This window comes from Varroa jacobsoni, unplaced genomic scaffold, assembly GCF_002532875.2.
Source record: "Varroa jacobsoni isolate VJ856 unplaced genomic scaffold, vjacob_1.0 scaffold_404, whole genome shotgun sequence".
NCBI lineage: Eukaryota > Metazoa > Arthropoda > Arachnida > Mesostigmata > Varroidae > Varroa > Varroa jacobsoni.
Window position 1 is genome coordinate 497,199 of NW_019213306.1, and position 22,569 is coordinate 519,767.

The 22,569-nt window shown below is 40.1% G+C and overlaps 4 protein-coding genes across 8 annotated transcripts in view; 2 read left to right on the forward strand and 2 right to left on the reverse strand.

Moving 5' to 3' along the window:
- The window catches only part of LOC111260153 (copper-transporting ATPase 2), a 34,339-nt gene extending 32,560 nt beyond the window's left edge, over window positions 1-1,779 (forward strand). For all 3 annotated transcript variants that reach the window (XM_022832684.2, XM_086968152.1, XM_022832683.2), the window contains 4 exons: window positions 241-423; window positions 683-832; window positions 1,087-1,307; window positions 1,500-1,779. In XM_022832684.2, the coding sequence (XP_022688419.1) occupies window positions 241-423; window positions 683-832; window positions 1,087-1,307; window positions 1,500-1,545 (600 nt within the window). In that variant the 3' untranslated portion in view covers window positions 1,546-1,779. The remainder of the gene's footprint in view (window positions 1-240; window positions 424-682; window positions 833-1,086; window positions 1,308-1,499) is intronic.
- Window positions 1,762-7,940, reverse strand: timeout (circadian regulator timeout). Its single transcript, XM_022832682.1, has 5 exons — window positions 7,484-7,940; window positions 6,781-6,995; window positions 6,104-6,374; window positions 5,579-5,839; window positions 1,762-5,208 (listed from the first exon to the last, which is right to left on the reverse strand). Exons 1-5 carry the CDS (start codon window positions 7,598-7,600, stop codon window positions 1,993-1,995), a joined length of 4,080 nt encoding a protein of 1,359 aa, XP_022688417.1. The 5' UTR covers window positions 7,601-7,940; the 3' UTR covers window positions 1,762-1,992.
- Window positions 7,941-8,047: 107 nt separating this feature from the next.
- LOC111260133 (uncharacterized) lies at window positions 8,048-17,580 on the forward strand. Of its 2 annotated transcripts, none has more exons than XM_022832653.2 (6): window positions 8,048-8,172; window positions 12,827-12,904; window positions 13,634-13,940; window positions 14,143-14,546; window positions 15,034-15,244; window positions 16,169-17,580. In XM_022832653.2, the coding sequence occupies exons 2-6, from the start codon at window positions 12,881-12,883 to the stop codon at window positions 16,408-16,410; spliced, it is 1,188 nt and encodes a 395-aa protein (XP_022688388.1). In that variant the 5' UTR covers window positions 8,048-8,172; window positions 12,827-12,880; the 3' UTR covers window positions 16,411-17,580. The 2 variants fall into 2 exon arrangements, with proteins under 2 accessions (XP_022688388.1, XP_022688387.1); XM_022832652.1 differs by lacking the exon at window positions 8,048-8,172 and adding an exon at window positions 8,181-8,455.
- The window catches only part of LOC111260135 (solute carrier family 25 member 32), a 99,786-nt gene continuing 87,537 nt past the window's right edge, over window positions 10,321-22,569 (reverse strand). Inside the window, exons 4-5 of one of the 2 annotated variants that reach the window (XM_086968178.1) lie at window positions 12,487-12,570; window positions 10,321-10,764 (exon numbers count right to left, since the gene is read on the reverse strand). In XM_086968178.1, the coding sequence (XP_086824304.1) occupies window positions 12,510-12,570 (61 nt within the window). In that variant the 3' untranslated portion in view covers window positions 10,321-10,764; window positions 12,487-12,509. Of the gene's footprint in view, window positions 10,765-11,433; window positions 11,520-12,486; window positions 12,571-22,569 lie in introns of those variants that run through there. The other variant, XM_086968177.1, reaches the window with a different exon arrangement.

Genomic DNA, 22,569 nt, shown 5'->3' on the forward strand with positions numbered 1-22,569 from the left:
GAACTGATTCGAAATTTGCCTGTATAATATGAAAGCTTGTTCTCTAAAACAAAGAGATTTTCTCTATCAAAAGCGCTAATGTAAATTATATAGAGGACTGCTAGGATCTAAGTGATTCCCTCGATTCTTAATACGAATGAGCTAACTCTTCAGGACCAAATACTAATCGCTATTCAAGTATAGGGCTTAATTAATGTACTTAATTAAATCTTTATATCCTGTTTTTCTTTTGAATATCAGGTTGTTTCAGTGTCCGATCGAGTAAGGCCTGAATCTAGGGCTGTAGTGACGCACCTTAAGGAAAAACTTTTTAAGGTAGTCCTATTAACAGGAGATAACAAACGTACAGCAAACGCAATTGCAAAGAAAGTTGGTATTCGCGACGTAATTGCCCAAGTTTTACCTAGACACAAAGCAGAGAAGGTAAGGGTGATTCGCTGAAGTGCCTTAAAGAAATCGTACCTTTTTTGACTAGTTCTGTCTATTCCCACGCTTCAAAGTTTTAGATTAAAAAATGCACATACTCTGAAGTATTTTGAGGTTGTGTGCTCGCTGTTCATAATCGCAAAGATATGATACCAATTAGTAAATTACAGTCAGTTTCTGCTTGTACCGTTAATATGATTTGCGTAGAGGACGTTGTCGTATGGGTTTACAGATAAATAGCTGTTTACGTTTTCAGATAAAAGAATTAAGGCGTTCAGGAGTGAAAGTGGCGATGGTTGGAGATGGAATCAATGACAGCCCTGCCCTTATAGCGGCCGATGTTGGCATTGCATTGGGTAATGCAACAGAGGTGGCTATTGATGCTGCACAGGTCGTGCTTATCCGGGTAAGACTTTAAGGAAGTCGTAAAACGGAGTATAAAGTCGGAGTATAAGATGTTGGCAAAATAATGTAAACAAGCCTTTCCCGCTGATTATGTGCTTAGCTTGTTATGTAGTATTTATATTTTCTGATACGTGGCTTACCATGACTATTTACTGAGACACCTGTTATTTCCAATCTAATATTTTGTTTGTTGTGAAATCCCGCCAGATGCAACGATTACCTACTTAACAAATTAATTACTTTTTGTTTTCAAAGAACGACTTGCGAGACCTTATATCCGCAATAGACCTGTCGCGGAAGACGGTCCATCGAATTCGGATTAACTTTGTGCTTGCATCAGTCTACAACATAGTAAGCATCCCCCTCGCAGCAGGAATGCTTTTGCCACTTGGCTTGGTATTGTTACCGTGGGTAGGTGCAGGTGCAATGGCGGCTTCGTCCCTTAGTGTTCTTTTGTCATCGCTTACTCTCCGGAGGTAAGTGTAAAAGCCAATGTAATATTATCGCGAGTCACCTGTATGAATATCTTTTTTAAGGCTATTTGCCTTATGTAAGGACAATTTTGTTTCGTGACAGATTTTTTTAGAAGAACTGAAAACATTTTGAAAACTTTCAAGTGTAAAAAAATCAAGTGTGAAATTAATAATGACTCCCACGCTTTGTTTCAGTGCCGTTCTCGAAAGACCTCGTGAGCCAGTCACGAAACACGCATAAACTGGTAAACATTTAAATTTCAATAGCGTTATTCAACTTGCGGGCGTCCAAAACAATTCCCCATTTTCTAACTTCGTTGTATTTTATAGTCAATTTAAAAGAACTAAATAGAGATGTAAGGGTAAAGATTTACTGTCGCAAAGTTTACAAGTTTCGCTGTATAAATGCAACTACCTTTCTACAAGTTACTATGTAAGTAAAAAATAAAAACTAACATTGCCATTTTACATATAATTATATATTCTTTATTTCTAGATTTTGTCTTGACACATAACTACGCCATTGGTATATGTCTTTTTTATGCACAGTATAAAGGAATTTGCCTCACACATGTAGATTTAGTGCTTATCTAATAAATGCGTCCTTTGTTTGTTGACCTGGAACATGTTGACTGTACAAGTGATTAGAGGCTTCGATGGTTATGTTTAAGCGTAAATTTGTTGTTAGCTAATTATCATCTTCATCGCTTTCAAGGATTGCTACTTTTTTTTTAATTTTCCGTGAGGATTGACGCTTACGATTACCACTTTCATGTACAGGAGAGGGCTTTTGTTTGGACTCACTCTCCTCTCCTATGTCTTCAGGTTCACTATCACTTACAATTGCTACCCGTCGTTTTTTGCCACTTTTTTGAGGACTAAAATTTTGACTCGAGAAGTTGCGTTTAGTCCCCTGGTTGTTTCGAATGCCGTTTCCAGAATCCGACACGGATGCTGTGGAAGAGTCCTCGCTGGCAGTCAATAACTCTTTTTTGTTATTGTCAAGTAGCTTTTCCTTTAGTTTGCTAAACGATTGGCGGCCTGTGTCAGTATTTTGATCGTTAGAATCTTGCATAAACTCTATTGAATGCAAATCCTTGATAGTTTTTTTTTCTGCGGCTGTTGGCCTCATGTTTTTTTTCCTATTGTACGTTTTGGCTTCTCTTACTTGTTCATATGATCGTTGTACATCTTTGATGCAAGAAACACTGTTTCCGGTGTCGTCTTCACTACCATCCTTTGACCTACTTGAATCTTCAGAGCTTCGTCCAGAAAGAATTTCTTCAGGAACTTCTTCATCAGTAGTGACAAGAATGCCATCTTCAAAATAACCTTGCGTAGCTTTCTTAAGGACTTCAAGCCTTGACAGGAGCATACTTCGGCTGAATTCTCCTCCTATTCGCCAATATTGCTCGAAACCCTCCTGCGGCGGAACGAGCCCAAAAGTCGACAAAAGCTTGCAGAATTCTTCGTCCTCAAGGCTTTCATGCTCTGCTTCGGCAAGTGGCACCAATGGCACAGCTTCATTCCCTATGTCTTTCCATTCTTCTAGAGCGCCCTGTATGGATTCTAAGACCCAGTCGATTGCAGCTCGTCTTTGCTGAACCATCTTACTTAAGAGGTCCTTTAGCTCTTTTATATTTACAACTTTCTCAATTTTGCGTGTCATACTTCTTGGTTGTTTTAGAACTTTGTGTCTTCTCCGGGGTCTACTACTACTCTCGCCGTTGGCCTTACGGTTGCGCTTCACAGTCTGAAGGCACTCAGTATTTTCCTGCACCACTTCAGCAATCGTTCCTGCGTACATATCTCCAGCTTCATCCTCTGAACTCAAGTTATCAGAGGAACTAATCGATTCTTTGCTTATAGATTCAGGGTTTCTTTCCTCGCTTTCATGCTCATTCCTGATAGAGCGTGGCATTATCACCTCTCCGTTCTTTCGTACGCGTCTTTTGCGAACTTCAGCTCGGTCGTGTATAATACCGAGTTCAAGAAGTTTTTCGATGACCCTAAACTTCGGCCTCTTAACTGTCATGTTTAGCATTATTTGAGAAAGAGGATCAATTGAAGTCGCAAAATTGTGATAAAGTTCTTGCAATTCCTGTTCTTCCTCACCACTCCAGGGCTGAACAGATGAGGTGCCTGATGATTTGAAGCGCGTACCCTTTTCAACAAGACCCAAGATACGAAGGTGCATAATAATCTGTCTTCTAGTACGCATCTGGTTGGAAAACTGTTTTTGAATGACTTCAATAATATCTTGGCCAGGCTCTATATTACCGTTGCTTTCCTCATAAAGACGTTTCAGCTCCAGCTCCTCTTCCTCTGTCCACGGACGCGTTTTGGGTTTTTCTGTTTCGTTGTACCCGTATTGAACTTGGTATGCCTCCACAGAAGTTTTCCAGAACAGCAGTTCAACTAATGCTAGGTCATTAATTTTAGCAACCTCTACAAACTGTTGCACAATATATTTAGCGAACCGAGCTAATTCTTTAAGATCATTAACCTCTGGTATTATTGAATAATCCTCAAGGATCTTATCGAAAACGACGAAAATATGCGCTTGGAAGAGCATGGCTGACATCTTTAGGTCGAAGGCAATCCGGTGCAGCATTTTTACGCACACTTTGTTCACCTCAGTTGAATTTGCGGAGTAGTGCGAAAGTAGTAAGCCATACACCTTTATTACCTTAGGATTAGCAAAGCGTTTAAGAAAGTCCTCAAAGTCGAAATCACGCATACGGTCTATCTCATCATTCTCATCGTTAAACTCATCGTTTAGATTGATGTTTACAAAGTTCTCGGCATAGAATAAGCTTTTCAAAAGCATAAATTCGGCTTCAATAGACATTGATACATTGCCAAAGCACTTTTCTTCTAGAAAGTGAGCTCTCGATGCTCTAAGCAACCCAATAGCTTGAGATGCATCTCCTAGTCGCAATAGGTCCACGATTTTATGTTTGCACACGTGAATATGAAACGTTTTTTCATCTTGATGAAATCCTTCAAGAAGCGCATGGATATCGTAATCAAATATAGAATCTTTAACATCCAATAGGGTTGTCAGTTTCCGGGATAGATCTAGCCACTTTTGGTCGAGTTCTTCCTCAGTGAAGTCAGCGAATGTCGGGAGTTTCGGCTTCGATTTTTTCTTCTTGATATTCTGAACTTTTAATTTACCTCCATCACAATACATCTGAAGCATACGTAAGTAAATGTGTACCGTTACAGCCAGATCACGCAGGAAGCTTATCGGAGCTACACTCTCATTAAAGTTGAGTAACAGATGTAGAGCTATATCTCGGTACTCTGGAAGATAAAACAAGTGCTGCTGCAATACTTTGGCAGCTTCCTGGACTTGAGAATCGCTGTGACGATTCATAGCATGAACTGTCATTAGCAGCTGGTAAAAGGTCTTTAAATTGACGTGAAGCCTTCTCATCCACAAATGAATTCTCCTTTTGTCGGTGGTCATCATCTCGTGACATTTTTCCATTTGAGTTTGCACAAAATGAAAGGTCTCTTTAGAAATTGCTTCGGAAACTAGGGCAATGTCGAATCCAGTGAGTCGGTTAAACTTAAGAAAGAAATCCAATAACCAAAAGTAATGGCCTTCATCTCCAGTGTCTCCAGCATTCGTCATGGCCTTTCGCACCTGAGGGAGCAGAGCATTGAACGATGAACTAAGTAGATCCGAGCAAAACTCTTTTAAAAAGATGCGGATGTTTAGCGTTGTATGCCGTTTAAGTGAAGCACATTCCTCGGGGCGACGATTTTTTGCTCTAGCGCGAAACTTTTTTTTCTGGTCGAAGTCCATATTATTTATTGATTGAAGTACTTTAGCCGGGTCGCCAACTACGATTAAATCTCTAGTCTCATCGCCGAGGGACTTTATATTGCGTGCCTGCGGTCAAAATGAAAATCTATACCAATTATCATTTTCCATACCAGTGGCAATACATTAGACTGCTTTGCTTTTATTGGCCAAAAATGCGAACGAAACTCGTTATTTAAAAGATTCTACCGTTTTTCCCTTTGGCCACAAAAATTATTTCCGTAAGGGACAGAAGAAATAGAACATAATTTCACTTAGTATTTAAATAAATTAGTAGTATATACAAAAAGGCAGCTTAAAATAAACTTTAACTTTATTTCTAGTAAACCTAAATATATCCATATTGAGCAAGAGAATGTACCTATCAAATTATTCATTAAAATTATGCAGTGGAGTATAAATGTTTTTCTGCAAAATCTTGAGAGTCTAGAACTTTCACCTGATAGGTAGAGCTGAAGCGAGCGAAACGATTGTGTATGACACCTTTAAGGTCCAATTTTTTTTTCCTTCGCTCGATTTCGCATAGTTTCATTAATTCTTCGCCATTTTTCTGAACTTCTCCCCGAGGCCGCTGCTCTCCTGTAGAGGCTAGAAATGCGGCATCTTGCTCGCGAAGCATCAGGCGAAGGATCTCTATGAGGTACAGTGTGTGCGACTGCTCTATCTGTGCAGCGCACATGTAGATAAGGAGATCATCCATCTAAACACATAACAAGAGTGAAAAATGGTTGAAGCACATTAAATTCGATTTTACAGAAGCCACTAGTCGAAAAAAATTATAACAGCAATTTATGTCCAATAATATTTGATACGTCATAGTGGGCTGAAAACAACAAATCTCTTTGTTCTAGTCTTTGAATCTAGTAATAGAAACCCGTAGATTGATGGGTCTACCTAAAAGCATCTAGAGTGAACTTTGCAGCACTGACACACACACACACACGCGACTATTTTATCTACGCACACCAGAAAGATGCAGTGCCCAAAGCAGTCGATCGTGGCTAGAAACATCTCCATCAGTTTTAAAGTTGAACTCGTCCCGGTGGATTGGATGAAGAACATTTCGCAAAATGGTCAAAATGCGAGTTATTATGTCCGTGTCATCTTCAGTTCGCTCATGCTGATTGAGGCTTATTAGCTGCTCCAGTTTCTCGGCTAAGGCTGACCATACTTCTTTCTCTAAAAACGCGTCTTTATAGGCACAGAGTGCTGCCTCCAATGTCATGTAGATATTTCTGTGGCAGATAACAATAATTGTTCTCTAATCAATTATATTTAAACTCATAAATGTGACTTTAATTTATAAAAATAAAAGAAAATAAAACATTTTTTTATTGTAATAATATTTATTGATATAATATTAGAAACCCTATTCTCCTACTAACTTTTGTCATAATGAACATACTCCCTAACATACATATTCTATTTGATTTGCTTATAACGACTAGCACTCATTAAATTAATCAATAAAATTAATATGTAATGTACAACAAAGTAAAGATTTAGCACAAACATGAAGGCGAAGTAGATAGGAATGTAAAAAACAAAACAAAGAAACATGCAGTCTACTGACGGATCACATAACCATGTTCCCAAAATATCATAATTGTTATCACTTTAGTAATCCTGCAACTACTCTACCGAGCATTTTTTTCAATGGGAAGCTCTTCCTTATAGAGAAGTACAACCGGTGTACTGAGGTTGACGACGAGCTTCGTGGTGATATCGAAGAGCTCCGCGTCTTTGTGGTGAAATCGCAATAGTGGAATAAGATCGGTTTTAATCACATTGATCTGACCCAGCGCACGACGAATTGCGAACGATTCGTCATCACGACGCAGATACCGCAACAAATCCTGTTTTTTTTTGCAAACAAGAAGCTAAGGTCAGTTTAATCTCAGACAAAAGAAACCATCTAGCTTTCCAAAAGTAAAGCGGTGTAACTTTAAGGTTATTCTGAAAACTGGTTTTTCGAATACTTTCGAATTACTTGAAGCCTTGAAAATATTGTATCGTTATCGACACTACATGCAAACTTTCTAAATTACTTGTATTTATTTGATTATAAGTATTTATTTGATTTGAACGAATGTATTGAGAACTCAAGATGCCGATAAAGTCTCGACACTTACGATTTTTGTCTACTTAAGACGTATATGAAACATATGAACATACAACAAATCTGCCAAAACAAACTTTTCTGAAAATAACGTTTGTGTGAGCAGTAGGCAACTTTATAAATCTATGTATATGTAATTTAGATTCCTAAAATAAAGGTAATTACGTTGTAAATGTTCGACGATATATTTCGAGTGAAGCAACCACAGGTGTGCGTAAAACGTACCTTCAAACTTTCGACACAATCATTTTCTTTTACATACACGCCTTCGTCCCACCCGCCAAGAGCGTTACAGGCAGCTTGAAGATCGGATAGGATCAGGGAAGTCCTCCAGTCGTCCATGCCCCTTTCAGATGCGCTTTTATATTCTTCAGGATATAGTCACCAGCTACCCACACCACTAACAAAACTGTCGTAACAAATAACCAAACCCTAAATATATACGCACTTAAATTGAGTTTCAAATGCGTTCTAATAATAGAATCCTATTTTCCAGGTTAATAAATTTTTCGCAAAAGTAAGTCATAGAATACACTGACATCTCACTTTAAGCACAAAAATTTCCCCGGTTCCAAACAAGTTGACGCACTGTATCTTGCAAACTTATTCAGGTTTTGCACCACTCATTTGGTCAAACACCATTGAAGTCCGATAGGCGTTCATGACTGTTTTTTGCAACACTGAAAACAGCAGTAGATTCCGCGCGCGCCAATTCATCGATTACCCAGACACCTGCATTTTTTACGGCGGTGTCGTATTTGAATCTGCGGCGCGAAAGGGAGGCCTCTTCTACTGCCTTGGTGCGAGCGCGTCTGTATATTAAAGGTTCTTCGTATCTATAGAATCAATTTCGATGAATGGTTGCGCGAGTGGAAAGGGCCGACCTTTGGAAAGTTCTCGCGGTGAGCAATGAGGTAAGTGACGGCCTTGTTGACCATGCTACAGGCGGACAACCATCAGAGGTTGGGAAATTTTAATGGTAGCTAACGAGGGGTTGTCAGGAGAACGGCGAGTAAACAAAGCAGCATTGAAGAGGTAGTATGTATATCATGAGCATCCACTGTAACTTTCACTTCTACGGCTGGTGTGATCAACCCACTGCTTTTGTTAATGTGTCATCATGTGAAGCGTGTAACCAATGAACATATTCGATGGCCCATTTAAGCGCGAAAATAGTCAAGGGTGCAGTGGGTTCAGGTAAGAGGATGTCTTTCAGCCCAGAGAAGTTTGTTAAATGGGGTAAAAATGAGTGAGGTCAGGTAGTATTTAACATGGCTTCTTCGTGTATTCCTTAAAGCTGTATCTCAGCATGGAAATGTGTTTATAACTAGTGAAGTTAAATCCTAGATAAATCGATCTCAGGAGACTAAATTACACCAAAAACTATACATCATTAGTATATATAGTTTTTGAGCTATCCCGGAAGTACGTGCTTCGCTGTCTGATGCTTACTTAAAACATATGCATTGAGTTCAACGTTATCTTAATATTATCTTAAAAACTTATCTCAGTACTCTTTGGCAGAAGAAAGGTTGTTTATCGCGAAAAACCTTCATCGCATTGATTCAGCTTACTAAGCTACACAAAAATTCGCATAAATTTAAGTTTTGTCTTAAACTACACAGGCTCGATTTGCTGTTCCCCTGCAGTAGTCGCCGTAAGCTGCTATAATATTTTACACCGATCGAATAACCACGTTTCATTCGATTCTGAGTTATTGGATAATGGAAAAGAAATTTTCTACACTACACAATAATCTGGGAGACAACTATGAAGGAACAGCGTGTTCTCATAACTCACTCGTTGCGTTAGAAACAGGGCACTATACGCGATATTTTTAATAGAAGAGAACAATGATAAGGGTTTAGTTTGCGAGAGATATGGGCTGTTTTTCATATATATACCGAGACATAGGAGAAACGAAAAAATAGTATCGTCGTAATGTTTCCCATCTCAAATTCTGTACCAAAATAGAAGGAAAAAAAGCCAGATGCAAGTGTATACAAGCTTACCTAACTAAAACTGAAACAATCTTCAACCAATAAAGATAAAACAATAATGTCATTCTCATTGTTTGACGAAGTTAGTAAGTTAGGATGTTACTGTTGCAATTCATTCTATATTACAATAATTCCAAGACCGGTTTTGCATGTTACCGTTTGTCATGGTGGAATAAAAAACGTTTATGGAATAAAACTCGCATTTAGAAAATTATAAATGATAGCTGGCGTTTCGTGTTAAACCTTAAATGTAGAGGTAGTGGGTTTTTCTATTTCATACCATTTGATGACTATCTAAAAGCGTCTATTAATATTTTTGGTATATAGATTCACATCAATTAATGGCAAATGTGGATAACTCTTTGCGGCACGAAACGGTCCAAATGATTCACTCAATTTCCTTCGTATTTGAGAATTGATTTGAAGTTTATTTATAAACTTAATTATTAATAATAACTACATTTCCTAATTAATACTGATCACATTTCCTCACAACTATTAAAGGCGCTTTGATATTGCCGCGAGAGGTCAGTGGGTTATATGCTCCTTAATCTTCAGGAGATGTGATGCTCTAGATTCGAATTTGGCATGGACACATGTTTCGTATTAGGGACCAGCAATGTGACGGAACACCTAATGGTGATATCGAACGTAGAATTCGAAACATGTATATTCGATAAACTATAATTGGCTTAAATTTAATTGATCACAATAACGTGCACAGCTTCATTCATATTGTGTATATACAATTAAAATATGTGGGCCCTTACATGTGTGTAGAAAGCAGTACTGGTCATTAAGTGGGACTAAGCTAATAAGAACTTTTAGCTAATAACACTTCAATAAATATTTCTTGCCGTTAACCCTAGTGGAAGAAATAGCGGTAACTCATCGATCGTTGACCCCAATTTTCATGATCCGTAAGTTCTGGTTACGTAAATGACGTCTACTATTTGCCGATCCCAAGCGGTGAACGAACGAGGAGTACGGCAACTTACTTTAAGATTATATCATTCACTATTACTAGTGATGCAACGGATGCAAGTTATAAATTGTGATAACTTGTTTTTTTTTTTTCTGTTCTATGCATATTTCTCGGTATTATGTGCGCGATCTACGCGCTTAGAGATAGTGCTAAAAGGAATACATTTAACAGAAAAATATGCTTGACACTCATGACTCAAATCGCACACTATAATCGGCTCCAAAGTTTCACCGCGAAAATTCGAACATTAAATTAATCATGTGTGGAAAAAATCTGCTGAAAATCTAGGCCAATCATTCATTACAATTAAATAAAGTTTTTTTTATGTCACACAATGTATGCATATATGCATTATATCACATAACACGGCCTTTTCCGAAGTTAAATTTTGACCCCTCTAGCTGGAAAGCAAGTGTAAAACCTTAACGAAGCGTATATTTATTAATCGTGTCCATTATCCCAGAAGTGACGATGGTTTATCTACGGTTACGACTGCAGCTGCAATGTAATTCTCTAGCTCACTGAAAGTAACAGATAATAAACACCGTATCTTTTTTAATAAAACAATCATCAAGGCATTATGGTGTGACCAGGAATATTTTATTCTCCATACGTTCATACTAAATATCAACCTCCTCAAGCTTAAATCATAAGACCGAAAAACACGGGAAAACCTCCGACGGAATACATCGTATATTTTCTGGCCTAGTGATGTTGTATTATGGCAGTGTCACCTTGTCGCGGTGCCTCAATAGGCGGGCACTTGTCCAGTATCTTTCAACGATCTATTGGCGTGATATCTTTACGGTAAGCTTTGACCATTTGTCTCTAGTTGTAACTTTTGCTTTCTTCTATGAACAGGCATCTACTAGCGATTATAATATCGAACCAGGTATAGCACACTCGACTCCGTGAATCATTGTCGGTAGAGATATCCATGTCTTAGAACGATCTTATTATGCCTACGGAAGCGATACCTTCCCACGATCTTCATTTTGTGTGTTTCAGTTCTATGAGCGGCTCAGTAAACGATCCTGCACTCCTATACCTTTTTTGATACATTCAGGAGGGCCGAGTTATCAGCTAATGCGTTACTCACGACTTCATAGCTTAGTGCTCCCTTCGGCCAAAGCCGACAGCGTGTGTTCGGTTTTAATGAACATTTTGTCTATGGAATAAATAAATGTATTGCAAAGCGTACCGTATGCTTGTAATAACAGGGCCAGGTTTCCAACTCCGATCCAGTGATAGTTCTAAGAATGGAATAGGGCAAGTACTGAAAAAAGCGTTCATACCCATGAATACCTAAATTTTGAAATCACCGAACTCCTATTCTCGCCTTGATAACAATATTAGCTTGTGAGTAAGTTAGACATCGCACTACGAAATTGTTCTTATAAAGCAACGCAAAGAGTAGGCTTTTGCTTATTCTCATCACATAAAACTTTGATCTTTGTTTGTAATCAAGTTCTGTGTACATGTAGTTAATAGAAATTATCTCTAAACTGAAAATTTTTGTTCTTCTATGCGTATGAACGTAAAAAGCTATCGTTTACAGTTAAATGTTCTAAGGTTACTCACGGACGTTTTATATATTATAATTAATTATAACTAGAGAATAGTGTAAGGTTCCTCAGAGTTGCATTAATAATGACGTTAACAATTACATTACCTTAGAGTCTTAGGGAAACCTAACAATGTTGATAGATGTTACAAGTCATACCACTCTGTATTTCTAGTCCCTTTCAACGCTTTAATGCTGCTCGGATTAGTATAGAGCGTCATACATTTAGCTTAATGCATATTTGACGTAAGCATCTGCTCAAAATGGGGCCTCAAAGACAGTCTGTATATTTCACCCGTATGTTTTGAGTATCGCTCTATCTTTCCTCTTTAGGTTAATGTGAGAGAGCTCGATCCCGTGCAGGCCAAATTGCAGGGCGCCAACCAGCTGGCTAATAAGGTGCTCTAGTTGGATCTAGCAGTGCATGAGCTATATTTCAGCCGTGCTCTCTTTAATTCGTGCATTCACCCCCTTGCCGAGTAATAAATGGCGCATCTAGCCGACCCGACCCGACCTGCCCGAGTAGCTTGATTCGTTGTTGCTGCAAACTAGTTATACGCAACTACTTGGTCAATTGAATCTGCCCTCCGAAAACCAGAGCTGACGCTCCACGGAATGTCAGAATGGACGACCTGAGTGTCTGAAGCTTAGGTTTCTGTCCCAGTCGTAATATACTTACATATCAATCGCTCCGTCTTGACCCTATGCCTCGCCACCGAGCTTTCTTTCTGCTGATCTCGTGGTATACATTTTTCGTAGGTAGCTGTAAACACATTTTATTTTTCTGTTATCATCTGTATGAACGAGTGGTACGATTGATGTTTTCGCTAATTAACGCTCGCCTAAAGTAGCTGACAACTGAGATCTTCTGTTGGGCTTCCGTTGTCGTGAAGATACCAGATAGGTTGTTTTAGAAAAACGAAAGTCGAACAAAAATTGACGTGTGAAATAATGCTAGCTTATCAACGTTGCGTATTACTAACAGTACTACAAAAACTTCACGTTGTGTTTGTTTATAGATAGAAGCACTGCTGTAATCATGAGAGATTGTGATGCTTCCTTGATCTTCTAACATGGAGTCAGTAGACGACAGTAATGTAAGTAAGCTACCCCTGCATTAATAGTACGTCTGGCTTGACTTTAATATATTTTTAAATGACGTAGAAATGTGTCGGATCGGCTGAATATTTTACTAACATTTTAGTACGTCCTTTTAAAATCAAGTGATAAAAACAGTGGGTCTTTTCATCTTTCTACACCAGTAACTGCCATCACGAAGCACTTCATATTCTAACCGAATTATTAATCTAATTTTAAAAATTTAACAACGGTCTATAATAAATATTAAGCAATATGTCGGTATATGTTGAACATTGGTGAAAGGAGTTGTTAACTCTGCGCTACGCAATGCTACGAGGTTCGCAATGGAAGTCTTCCTAGGAAGTTAACTTCCTTGAAAGCGGCGTCGTGACGAACAAAAGTGGTCGCGAGACATTGTTTCGCCGATAGCACGGCCCAGAAGTAGTAGATCATAACAAGTAGATAGACAGCAGCGGAGAAAATGGTTATTATGAAAGTTGTGTCTTTTGTCATCAATGGGCTAACTTGAAGGTCTATTTTTTGGCTAGTGAAATGTGAACTGGAGCTCATACGGCTTACTATGAGGTTCATCACACGCACACACATACATACACTGTTACATATATGTACGGTACTCAGTGAACACTGAACAGTCGAGTTTTTCAATGGTAGAAAAAGAGGCTTAATAATGAATAGCCGTTTTCACGATAAAGCTTACATGTATAGTTATTGTGATGTTGTTACAGGTGGTCCCTTATACTCAAGCATCCGAGGCTGAACTACAGTTATATTCACTTCATGAAAGCTATTGGGAACTGACACTCAAACATGCACACGCTCTAAACCTTATTGATGAGCTTCGTGGTTACCATATTTACGGAGAACCCATTCCACAGAGTCTGCAAAATAAAATTGGTCCTCCGGAAGAGTTGTGGCCCAAAAGCCAGCCTGTCGAACTCAACGAAAAGTTTAAACAATTGCTTTGTAAAGAAGCCACTACAAAACAATCAAAGCTTAGTATACGTTCTTTGGGAAGTAGTCTCGATGATTTGCGTAAGCGTAGTTTACTTCTTCTTCTGAAAGTATTGTCTAATTTGTATTGGTCCGTTAGTAAAACCAGAACAATAGATTAATATATAGATAATAATATAGAAGTATATGCTAATAAACACATCTAGACTTTGCAACTGCTCTTTCCTATGTCTCTTTCTATTTAACCAACATCATGGTTCAAAAATACTGTTGCTTTGAGAAGATTTAGCGTCGAGCAGCCACCAAACCAGCCCTACAATTGCATTCCCGGATGCCCCTCTACGTGGACTGAATTCTGCCGGTCGCCGACTCACACAGACTCGAGATGCACTTCGCCTCGATGATGAATGGCTGGACAGTGGCTTCTTTAGCAACAACAAAAAGTCAAAATGTTCAACCCCCAAATCACCAAGCACATCCAAGAGTTTAAACTCTCCATCTCGTTTAAGTGAATCACCAGCGCTGAAGTTTCCGGAAAGCATCGAAGTTGGCAAGCCCATGCAAAAAGTTGACGCGATACCAGTCCGTTATGGAGAGCCTCCTCTTGCTCAAAGAGTAGACTTGGAAGTTCAGCAAAAGCCATCTACTTCTGCAAGATTCCGGTCCCGTATCCCGAGATTGCAAAAGGTCTTTTTTATCATTAGTATTATTGTTGTTGGCCTGCTTGTTGCAAAAAAACCTATGCTTGCTTGCTTTCATCTATAATACAGTTGTGGGGTAGAACCGCTCATAAAAACATTTGCTATGTTAAAGGGCCACCTCATATCGTGGCAAGTGTTGTTTCAATTCGATGCATGTTATACGGTTATTTTAGTCAGCATCTCCCAAAAGTCAGTCTCGATACTTAATGCTGACAGTATTCGTTCGATAAAATTCGGACACGAACGTTCAAGGACGTCATGGCCTCAAACGACAGACCTCAGTTCACCGATAGTTCGTCTATTGCAAGTCCCTTCTCACGATCCTTGCAAATTGGACACTGAGACCGTCTGCTACGGTGGATATCTTCAGGAAATATCGTTTTATTAATTCTCAGATATTTGTCCATACTATCGGTAGTGCATGGTTTTTCTATAATGAAGTGATTCTTTTTGGATTTTTGTTCCATGTACAGCTTTACTTAATGGGTACATTAGAGGATTGCTCCAGTGAGTTCCTCAAACATCCTCGAACAAATTACGAAGACTGCTTAATTAGGCAGGAAAATGGTGGGAATTGCGCACCGTTTTCTTCTGGTCTTCCCACGCCGACAGATAGTGGATACCCGCCATCCAACTGCACTGTGATACCTGCAATCGAAGAGCTACATGGAGTGGATGGCCGCGGTGAGACAGCAAACAGAAGCCTTAACTAGGCATGCATTAATAGTGATGCAGATAGTTACGTATGTACATACTAAGCTAGATGAAGAAAACTGCTTGTGTTCAAAATGATTTATTTTTTACCATTTTTCCGGAAGCTCGTAACGTTGCTTGAAGTTCAGATGAGCACATACAACACAAACTATAACACGGCATATCTATGATAGATCGTTAGCACTGAATCATAGCTGCACCTAAATATCGCCGTGAAAAACTGGCCGGTTAATAAATACGAAAAATTGTAAAACAAACGTTTTTTTTTATCTCTACTGTGAAAACGACCGATTTTGCCGTCAAACCCTCTACTTATACATGCGTTAGTTTTCGTATTCGCTTACGTTGAAATTTCGCGTAATTCCTTTTCCGACACCTTATCTACAATATAGCCGTACAGGCTAGCCGTAAAATTAACGCAGCATTAAATCGAAAAGCTAATATTTTTTTTTCAGCCTTGATACATATCAAGGGCAAAAAGATTTAGAACACCGAAATTCCCCCTCAATTTTTAGTTGTGTTCGACATTCCAGAATAAATCTCTCAATTCAATACGGACATCTATCTGTTTACCGTGATATGTTCTACTCTACTGTACTGTCAAGCATTATAGACTCCCTACGACGGCCTGATGCCGTCTCCTGTTTCGATTGTCTGTTAAATGCACTCGTACTATAGCGTAACTGACACATCCGAGTATTGTGTACCGTTTCATTGATACGTTGCTATTGTTTCGTTTTTACTTGTCCCACTTAATCCCTTTGTGCGACTCTCTGGATTCGCTAAGAGAAAACTGCCAAAGCGAAAGGCATGCATCTCACTGTTCTTATCTAAATATTTATGACCTGCTGTCACCATCATCATTACTTGTTTCTTATACATGGCTTTTTGTAGATCTATTTTGGGACAAGCTGGAATACGATGGTCTACGAAGAGCTACTTCAACGCCAGCTCTCAAACAATCTCCACGACATAACGTTAAAGCTTCGCGAAGATCTAGCGCGTCGCGCCGTAAACTGGCTCGCGCTCTGGAAATTGCTAGCCGAATTGCGGAGCAACTTGAAGCTAATACCGGAAATCTACTAAGAACAGTAGAGGAGTACCGACGACGAATTCAAGCTACATCGGGAAAATGAGCTATAGTCAGCCATCTGGAAAAGCAACCGCACAATTATAGCTTTACGGCAGTACGAGTATGACTGGCGCTGGATACACAAATCTTCTACATCAATAAGTAAAGCTAACGCTGAAGCTAGTAAACAAAAAATCAAATAGATGAATATCTAACGGACTACATAGGAGGATAGTGTTTCGAGAGGACAAAGTATATACATATATATAGATAGAATATCAGACCTTGTGACCTAGTTATATATATATATATATGTCACAGGATCTAATATTAGATTCAGGTAGGATCTCACACAATGTTTAATACTGTCAGCCGCATTCCTGTTTATTGAAGGCAACTTAGTCGAGGAGTTTTCGATAAGGTTGTGATCTGACGGAGCTGCAATGTATTTCTGATTATTACGCACCCATTCTTCAAACGGTGCATGCTTAAACCTAATCTTAAAATGTCGCATGATCGACTAAGTGCTCACGCATACGATAATATTATACATTGGTTGTCGGTATTTGCCAAATTTCGTATACCCAAAGGCCCTCTGATACTTGAAAATCTTTCACCTTCAACAATCATAGCTAAACATTGTGTCGTAGACGGTAGTGCTTTGACACGGAATTGAAAATATCCTAATAAAGATTTTACACATAACAGACTCCTCCGAACATAATAACAAACACTTTTTATAGTAAGTGGTAAAATTAGACGTATGGCATAGATATTCAGTTGTTCTCGCTCTTTCGTTACTTTTTCTTTTTTTTTTTATTTTACAATCAGTAGTTATCGGCCAGTCCGTAACAGCCTAAATTAACATGTTTAATATTCTAAAGCTACGGACTATAATGCCTTAGTCGTTATATGCCTAACTTGTCGTCCAATACAGCCTATTAAAAATCTGAAGCAATTTTTCATTTCGAAAAATGATGAACATATCAATTATTAGTATGTGATAAGGGTGTGATATAGCGATTTTCAAAATAAGTTCTTCAAACTGAGCCTATGTTCGAAAAACACTTAACTTACAGCGCCGTGTTAATATGACCCATTAATGTAATCAACTTTATGCTCAATGTTGCCTAATATATTTTTTGTACACATGTTGTAGTAGGATCAAACGAATGAATCACAAACATAGTGAATAAGTAAATGTCAATAAAAATGGCAATGTAAAGAGGAACCATTTTAGAGTATTCATTGTCTCTCTCTCTCTCTCTCTCTCTCTCTCTCGCCCGCTACTTCGCTTCATCAAGCTGAACAGCATTTTTGTAAGTTTGCCCAAATGTTTGCTTTTTGCCCTTTACTACTATATATATATATACTCATTAACCAATCAAATAAGACCACCTAAAAAGATATTCAGACACTGTCGAATTTGATCGAAGATATCTCCTCACCCAAGCTACATGCGTGTATGCGGTTTTTTTTCTGTATGAAAGCTGCCTCCCTGTGCTTTCCATATGATGACACCGCCCCTAAAAACCCATCTTACAACTGCTGTGAAGGGAGGTACCTGTTGAGATATATGGCACAATGACCGTTCATCACAATATGTATGAAAGTTCAAGCTATTGCGCACAATTCATTCGATTTCCTCTTTTTCTGTTCAGGGAGAGACGTAGGTGGTTCGACATGTAGCATAGCAATTATCGTTACCCTCATCTATTCGACGATGATGCGACCATTGATTAAAATTAATTTGACCACTTTTTGTGACTAAACGTGAGCTCGGCAAAGGAATAGGAAAAGTCCTCATGGAGGAACAGCGGACTTTAATAGTTAGACCCATACAGGGAAAACGGTTGCGAACAGAAACTGCTGAATGGGCTAGGATATCGAAATGTATAATTGACAGAATATCCCGGGAGGCGAATGATGAGATTCCTCTGTCATCAGGAAAAATAGGAAGCAAGCATCCAGAACGACGCACAACGCAGGCAGAGGACAGGATCTACGAAGAAACCGATATGTAACGGTTTTTCTACCGCGTTAAAGGGTGGCAAAGCGCGGAATCACTTCGTCTATAGGGGCGTCCCGACATCGCATTGAAATAAGCGGCTTCGGCTGTTGTAAACCAGCCGAAAAACCTCTGCTAAACTCTCTGCGCAAATATGCGAGTTTCAAATAAGCCGAACGGTTCCAAAGGTGGATACTTGAACACTAGCCTGTTTTTTAGGTAAATCGCAGATTTGAGATTTCGTATAGTGACGCTCAACAGCACGTTCCGACAAGATCCCAGGAGTCCTGTGTAATCCTGTAGATAAAACATTCAAACAATATAATGGTATGGGCCGTAGTTTGCATTAACAGTGCACAAGCTCTGTAGTGCGTCAACAGTGCTGCGGAACAATGACAATTCAGGACAAAAATTCTACCCAGTGTAGGAGAGTGGTGTTCATTTGATACAAGTCACTGTCCCATATGGCCAAGTGTATTTCTGCGATATTTACTGTTAATAGTGCTGGGGTTCTGCCATAGGCTCGAAATTCATCGGACCTGAATATAATCGGAAACGTGTGTAATTGTGTCAAAGGGCAGGAGCTCAGAAAGCTTAAGAATACGGCGTTCCAAGTGTGGACTAGGCGTCACGGAGGTAGTGCGAAAGTGCATTCGGAGTATGCCGAACCGAAGTGCAGAGTCATTGTGGCGAGAGGTGAGGGAGACACCTAACTGTTTTTCCCTCCACAGCGACTCAAAGATGCCTTCTAGCAATCATTGGAAAGGAACGGGAAGTAGCTTCCACATTAAAAACCGTTCATGGGTATTTATTGTCAAACTCGAGAATGAGTAAAATTTCTAGGTGGCCTTAATTGATTGACCAATTGTGGATATATATATATATATATATATATATATATATAGGTCAAACGATTTGAGGGCAGTAAGAAGAATAGTATTTTAGTGGTAGCAAGCCGAGCAGTTTGGTGATACTGAGAGACGCGATTCGGGGGGCGGGAGAAGTGACACTTATATGAAACAATAGAACATTACGCTTTATGCTTTCCAACAAACACAGCCGGCTCGTCTGAGCTCTTGTTCTACGGAACGGCGAAATATTCTGGCAATTTACGCATTCTTACCGATCTCTACTAGATAAGTCAAAGACCAAGCACAAATTCAGGTGGTTTTTAGCCAACATTAAGAGTAAAATCAGTTACTACCGCTCATTCCGCCAAAACAGCGGGAGTCGCTTCAAGTGTCTCTAGATTATAAGGCGGAGAAGTCTGACATAGCTTTCGGAAACGCGCCAACAGAGAACTAAATTCGTTTGTGAAACACGTGCAAACAGGTATGTCATTGTTGCCAACAGCTGTGTTGGCAGCATTGTGAGCCTCAAGCAGGAATGTGACATGACAAGCGGATGCGCTAACCCGTGGCCCGCCGTGAACAGCGTTAATCTCACACCGTATCGATAACGGCGCGTCTGTTCTCAGAGAGCGGCGACGATAAGCGTGATTTTTTTATAGGGTAGTTTTGTTAAGATGAGCATCAGGTTGTTTGCTATAAGAGCCTTTACCGTATCATGTGGAACCTCAGTTCTATCGCGACCAGCCTGGCGACAGCAGGTTTTCACCAACCGGTCACAAAGTCAAGCCAGTCCGTTCAGTATAAACGCAATAAATAAAATACAGTCGTTTTGGATGATTTAGATGTTGATCTTTATCTTTCTGTATGACATCTTTATTTTAGGGTGGGTGTATGACACACAGAGGGGTTTCTGTCATTCAAGGCCTCAACACAAGTCCATTCTACTTCACAAGCATTTTTGCTACTCCGGCCGAGCAGTTGTGTTACGCCAGAACTGGACTGGTGGTCTGGCAAAAAAGCGAAGAATGTTCTACCTATAATAAAATACCTATATAACATAATGGTCTGATTTCAATGGCTGACGGATACGTTCCTTTTAGTAACGCAAACAGCCGCCGATACAACAGGCAAAGCTGGGGCCATTGTGGCAGGAGCCGGCAGCAGTAGTAGCAGCTATGGAAGACGCGTCGCCGGATGCCACCTGCGCTACTTGTCCATCATCTTCGTAGAGTGCTCATTTCTCTCACTTATCTAGCTAACTGAACTTTCTTTCTACGAGCGTCCTCACACTCCCTCCGTCTCCCCCTGATTTCTTCGCTGATGCCACTTCTGGTGGCGGTTTATCTGGGGTTTTTCTGTTGTTGTCGTTGTCGTCGTCGTCATTTTGCGCTGTCTTCGTCTGCCTTTTGCCTTTGCCTATTTCATCCGTCCCAACTCTTTCAGCCTGTCTGGGTTTAGAACGTCTGTATAAAATTCTGTTCTGCTTTTTACATTCGTCCTTTCATTCATTTGTTCACTTTCACACACCGATACCGTTGATTTTACGGAATTGTCGGAATTTAACCTATGGCTGTTAAAGCTGAAGCCGCACGTAGCGCCACGTACCTGTTATATTCTTTGCTCGTTTTCTGACTCCCGCTGGATGACCGTTCTCAATTCGTCATTGTCTCTTTCCCCCTAATAGAACACTTACGTTGCTGCAAAAGCCACGGCAGTTGATTTTGTCAGAGGTGCTGACAATGTCGTCTACGGTTATTCCTACAGTGAAGTTGCAGTGATTTGCCGCTTTTGCTCTTTCGTTCAACCCTTTGATGACAGCAATGGCAACAAATCTCTCGCTGCGTATCGGGCCATCCATGGGCCCGTTCGCTGCTCGCACGCTGAAGCGATAGCAAAAACGTCCGCCATATTATTTCTCCAGGGAAACAATTCTGCAGCAAGCTCGTTGGCCTTTGAAGCTTTCTCTTTTCCCTTGATATCCTCCGTTGTCGTTGTGTGTTTCGTTCGCGGCTTTAGCCAATACTGCTGACCCGTCTTCCTGCTTTTTGTGTCTACCACCTTCAGCCCCTTCGTACCCCGTTTTTCCCGCCCGATTCACAATACACGGGTCACCGAGAGTCACCGACGTTCTCTCCGTCTCCACCTCGTCTCCCTTTGCTTTTTTGCCTTGTTCTCCCGAACGGCAGTTCAGGAACTTTCTGTAGTGGCATCTGTTGACCATCCATACACGTGAATGCATTGGTGGTTATTTCTAGTATACGCAATTGATGGTGTCAGGCGATTGTTCAATGAAGCCATTTACTCGAAACTGAAAGTGGACCCAACAGAGACTAAACGGCTTCGTTTGAGCTTCACCAGCGTGACCCATTATCACCTCGGTCTTCTCGAACAACGACCGGCCATTCTGTATCTAGCATGATAAAACACTGTTGTCTTTGAAGTTTCTTCAGCTCTTGCTTTTCCGGAGGTTGTCGATCATGCAGCACTACTTTCTACCATCCTTGTGCATAGCCTGCGGCCATAAACATTTGTCCGTTCTTGTGGCGTTTACAGAACAGTTACGACACGTGCGGGCGCGCGCGCGCACACACGCGCACGCACACACACACACACACACACACACAGTCATCATTCAAAGGCACGCAGCTAGTGGGTCTGTGCGCAAATAACGAAATAAATATAGGCTTCTTTAGTACCTCCTGATCAGAATTTTAGATGGTATCCGGTCCTCATCGGAACAATGGATTTTGATACTAATAACAGCGACACGAACAACAGCAGGCGAGTGCAGGAGACGTCGATGAACGATCGCAAAGGCGAACCGGGAAATTTAAACGAACGACAAACCTATCTTTTCGTTGTCCTGCACACACTAACACGAATAGCATACAAGCCGAATAGAACGCGAGTTTGGGTGCAAGAGTGGGAGTGTAGTGTGGACGTTTCGGATTCTAGTTGAAAATCTGAATTAACTATTGACAGAGCTCGATCGTTCACTGGCAAATGTTTTAGGCAACACTGAAGGTTTAATTTATAGATCTGTCAGTAGCAGTACAGAGAAAGGATTTATAAGAAAAAGAAAGAAAAAGTATTTCGTGAATCCGAGTGACTATGAGTGCTACGACGCCCTTTAAATGGCTAATATTACTACCAAGTGACTATGAGGACATGGAATATATCGTTTTGTCTTGGTTGTGACCGCCTGGTACAAGTGTTACGCGTATTAGAGTAGATAGTAAATGATAACCGAGACTGCAAGGGACCACAATCAGTTTTGAGGTACGCCTCTCGTGGATCGATAGCGGTCACTTTGCTGAGGTAATAAATCTTCCGATGCAAATCTGGCATAGGTGCAATCGATCTG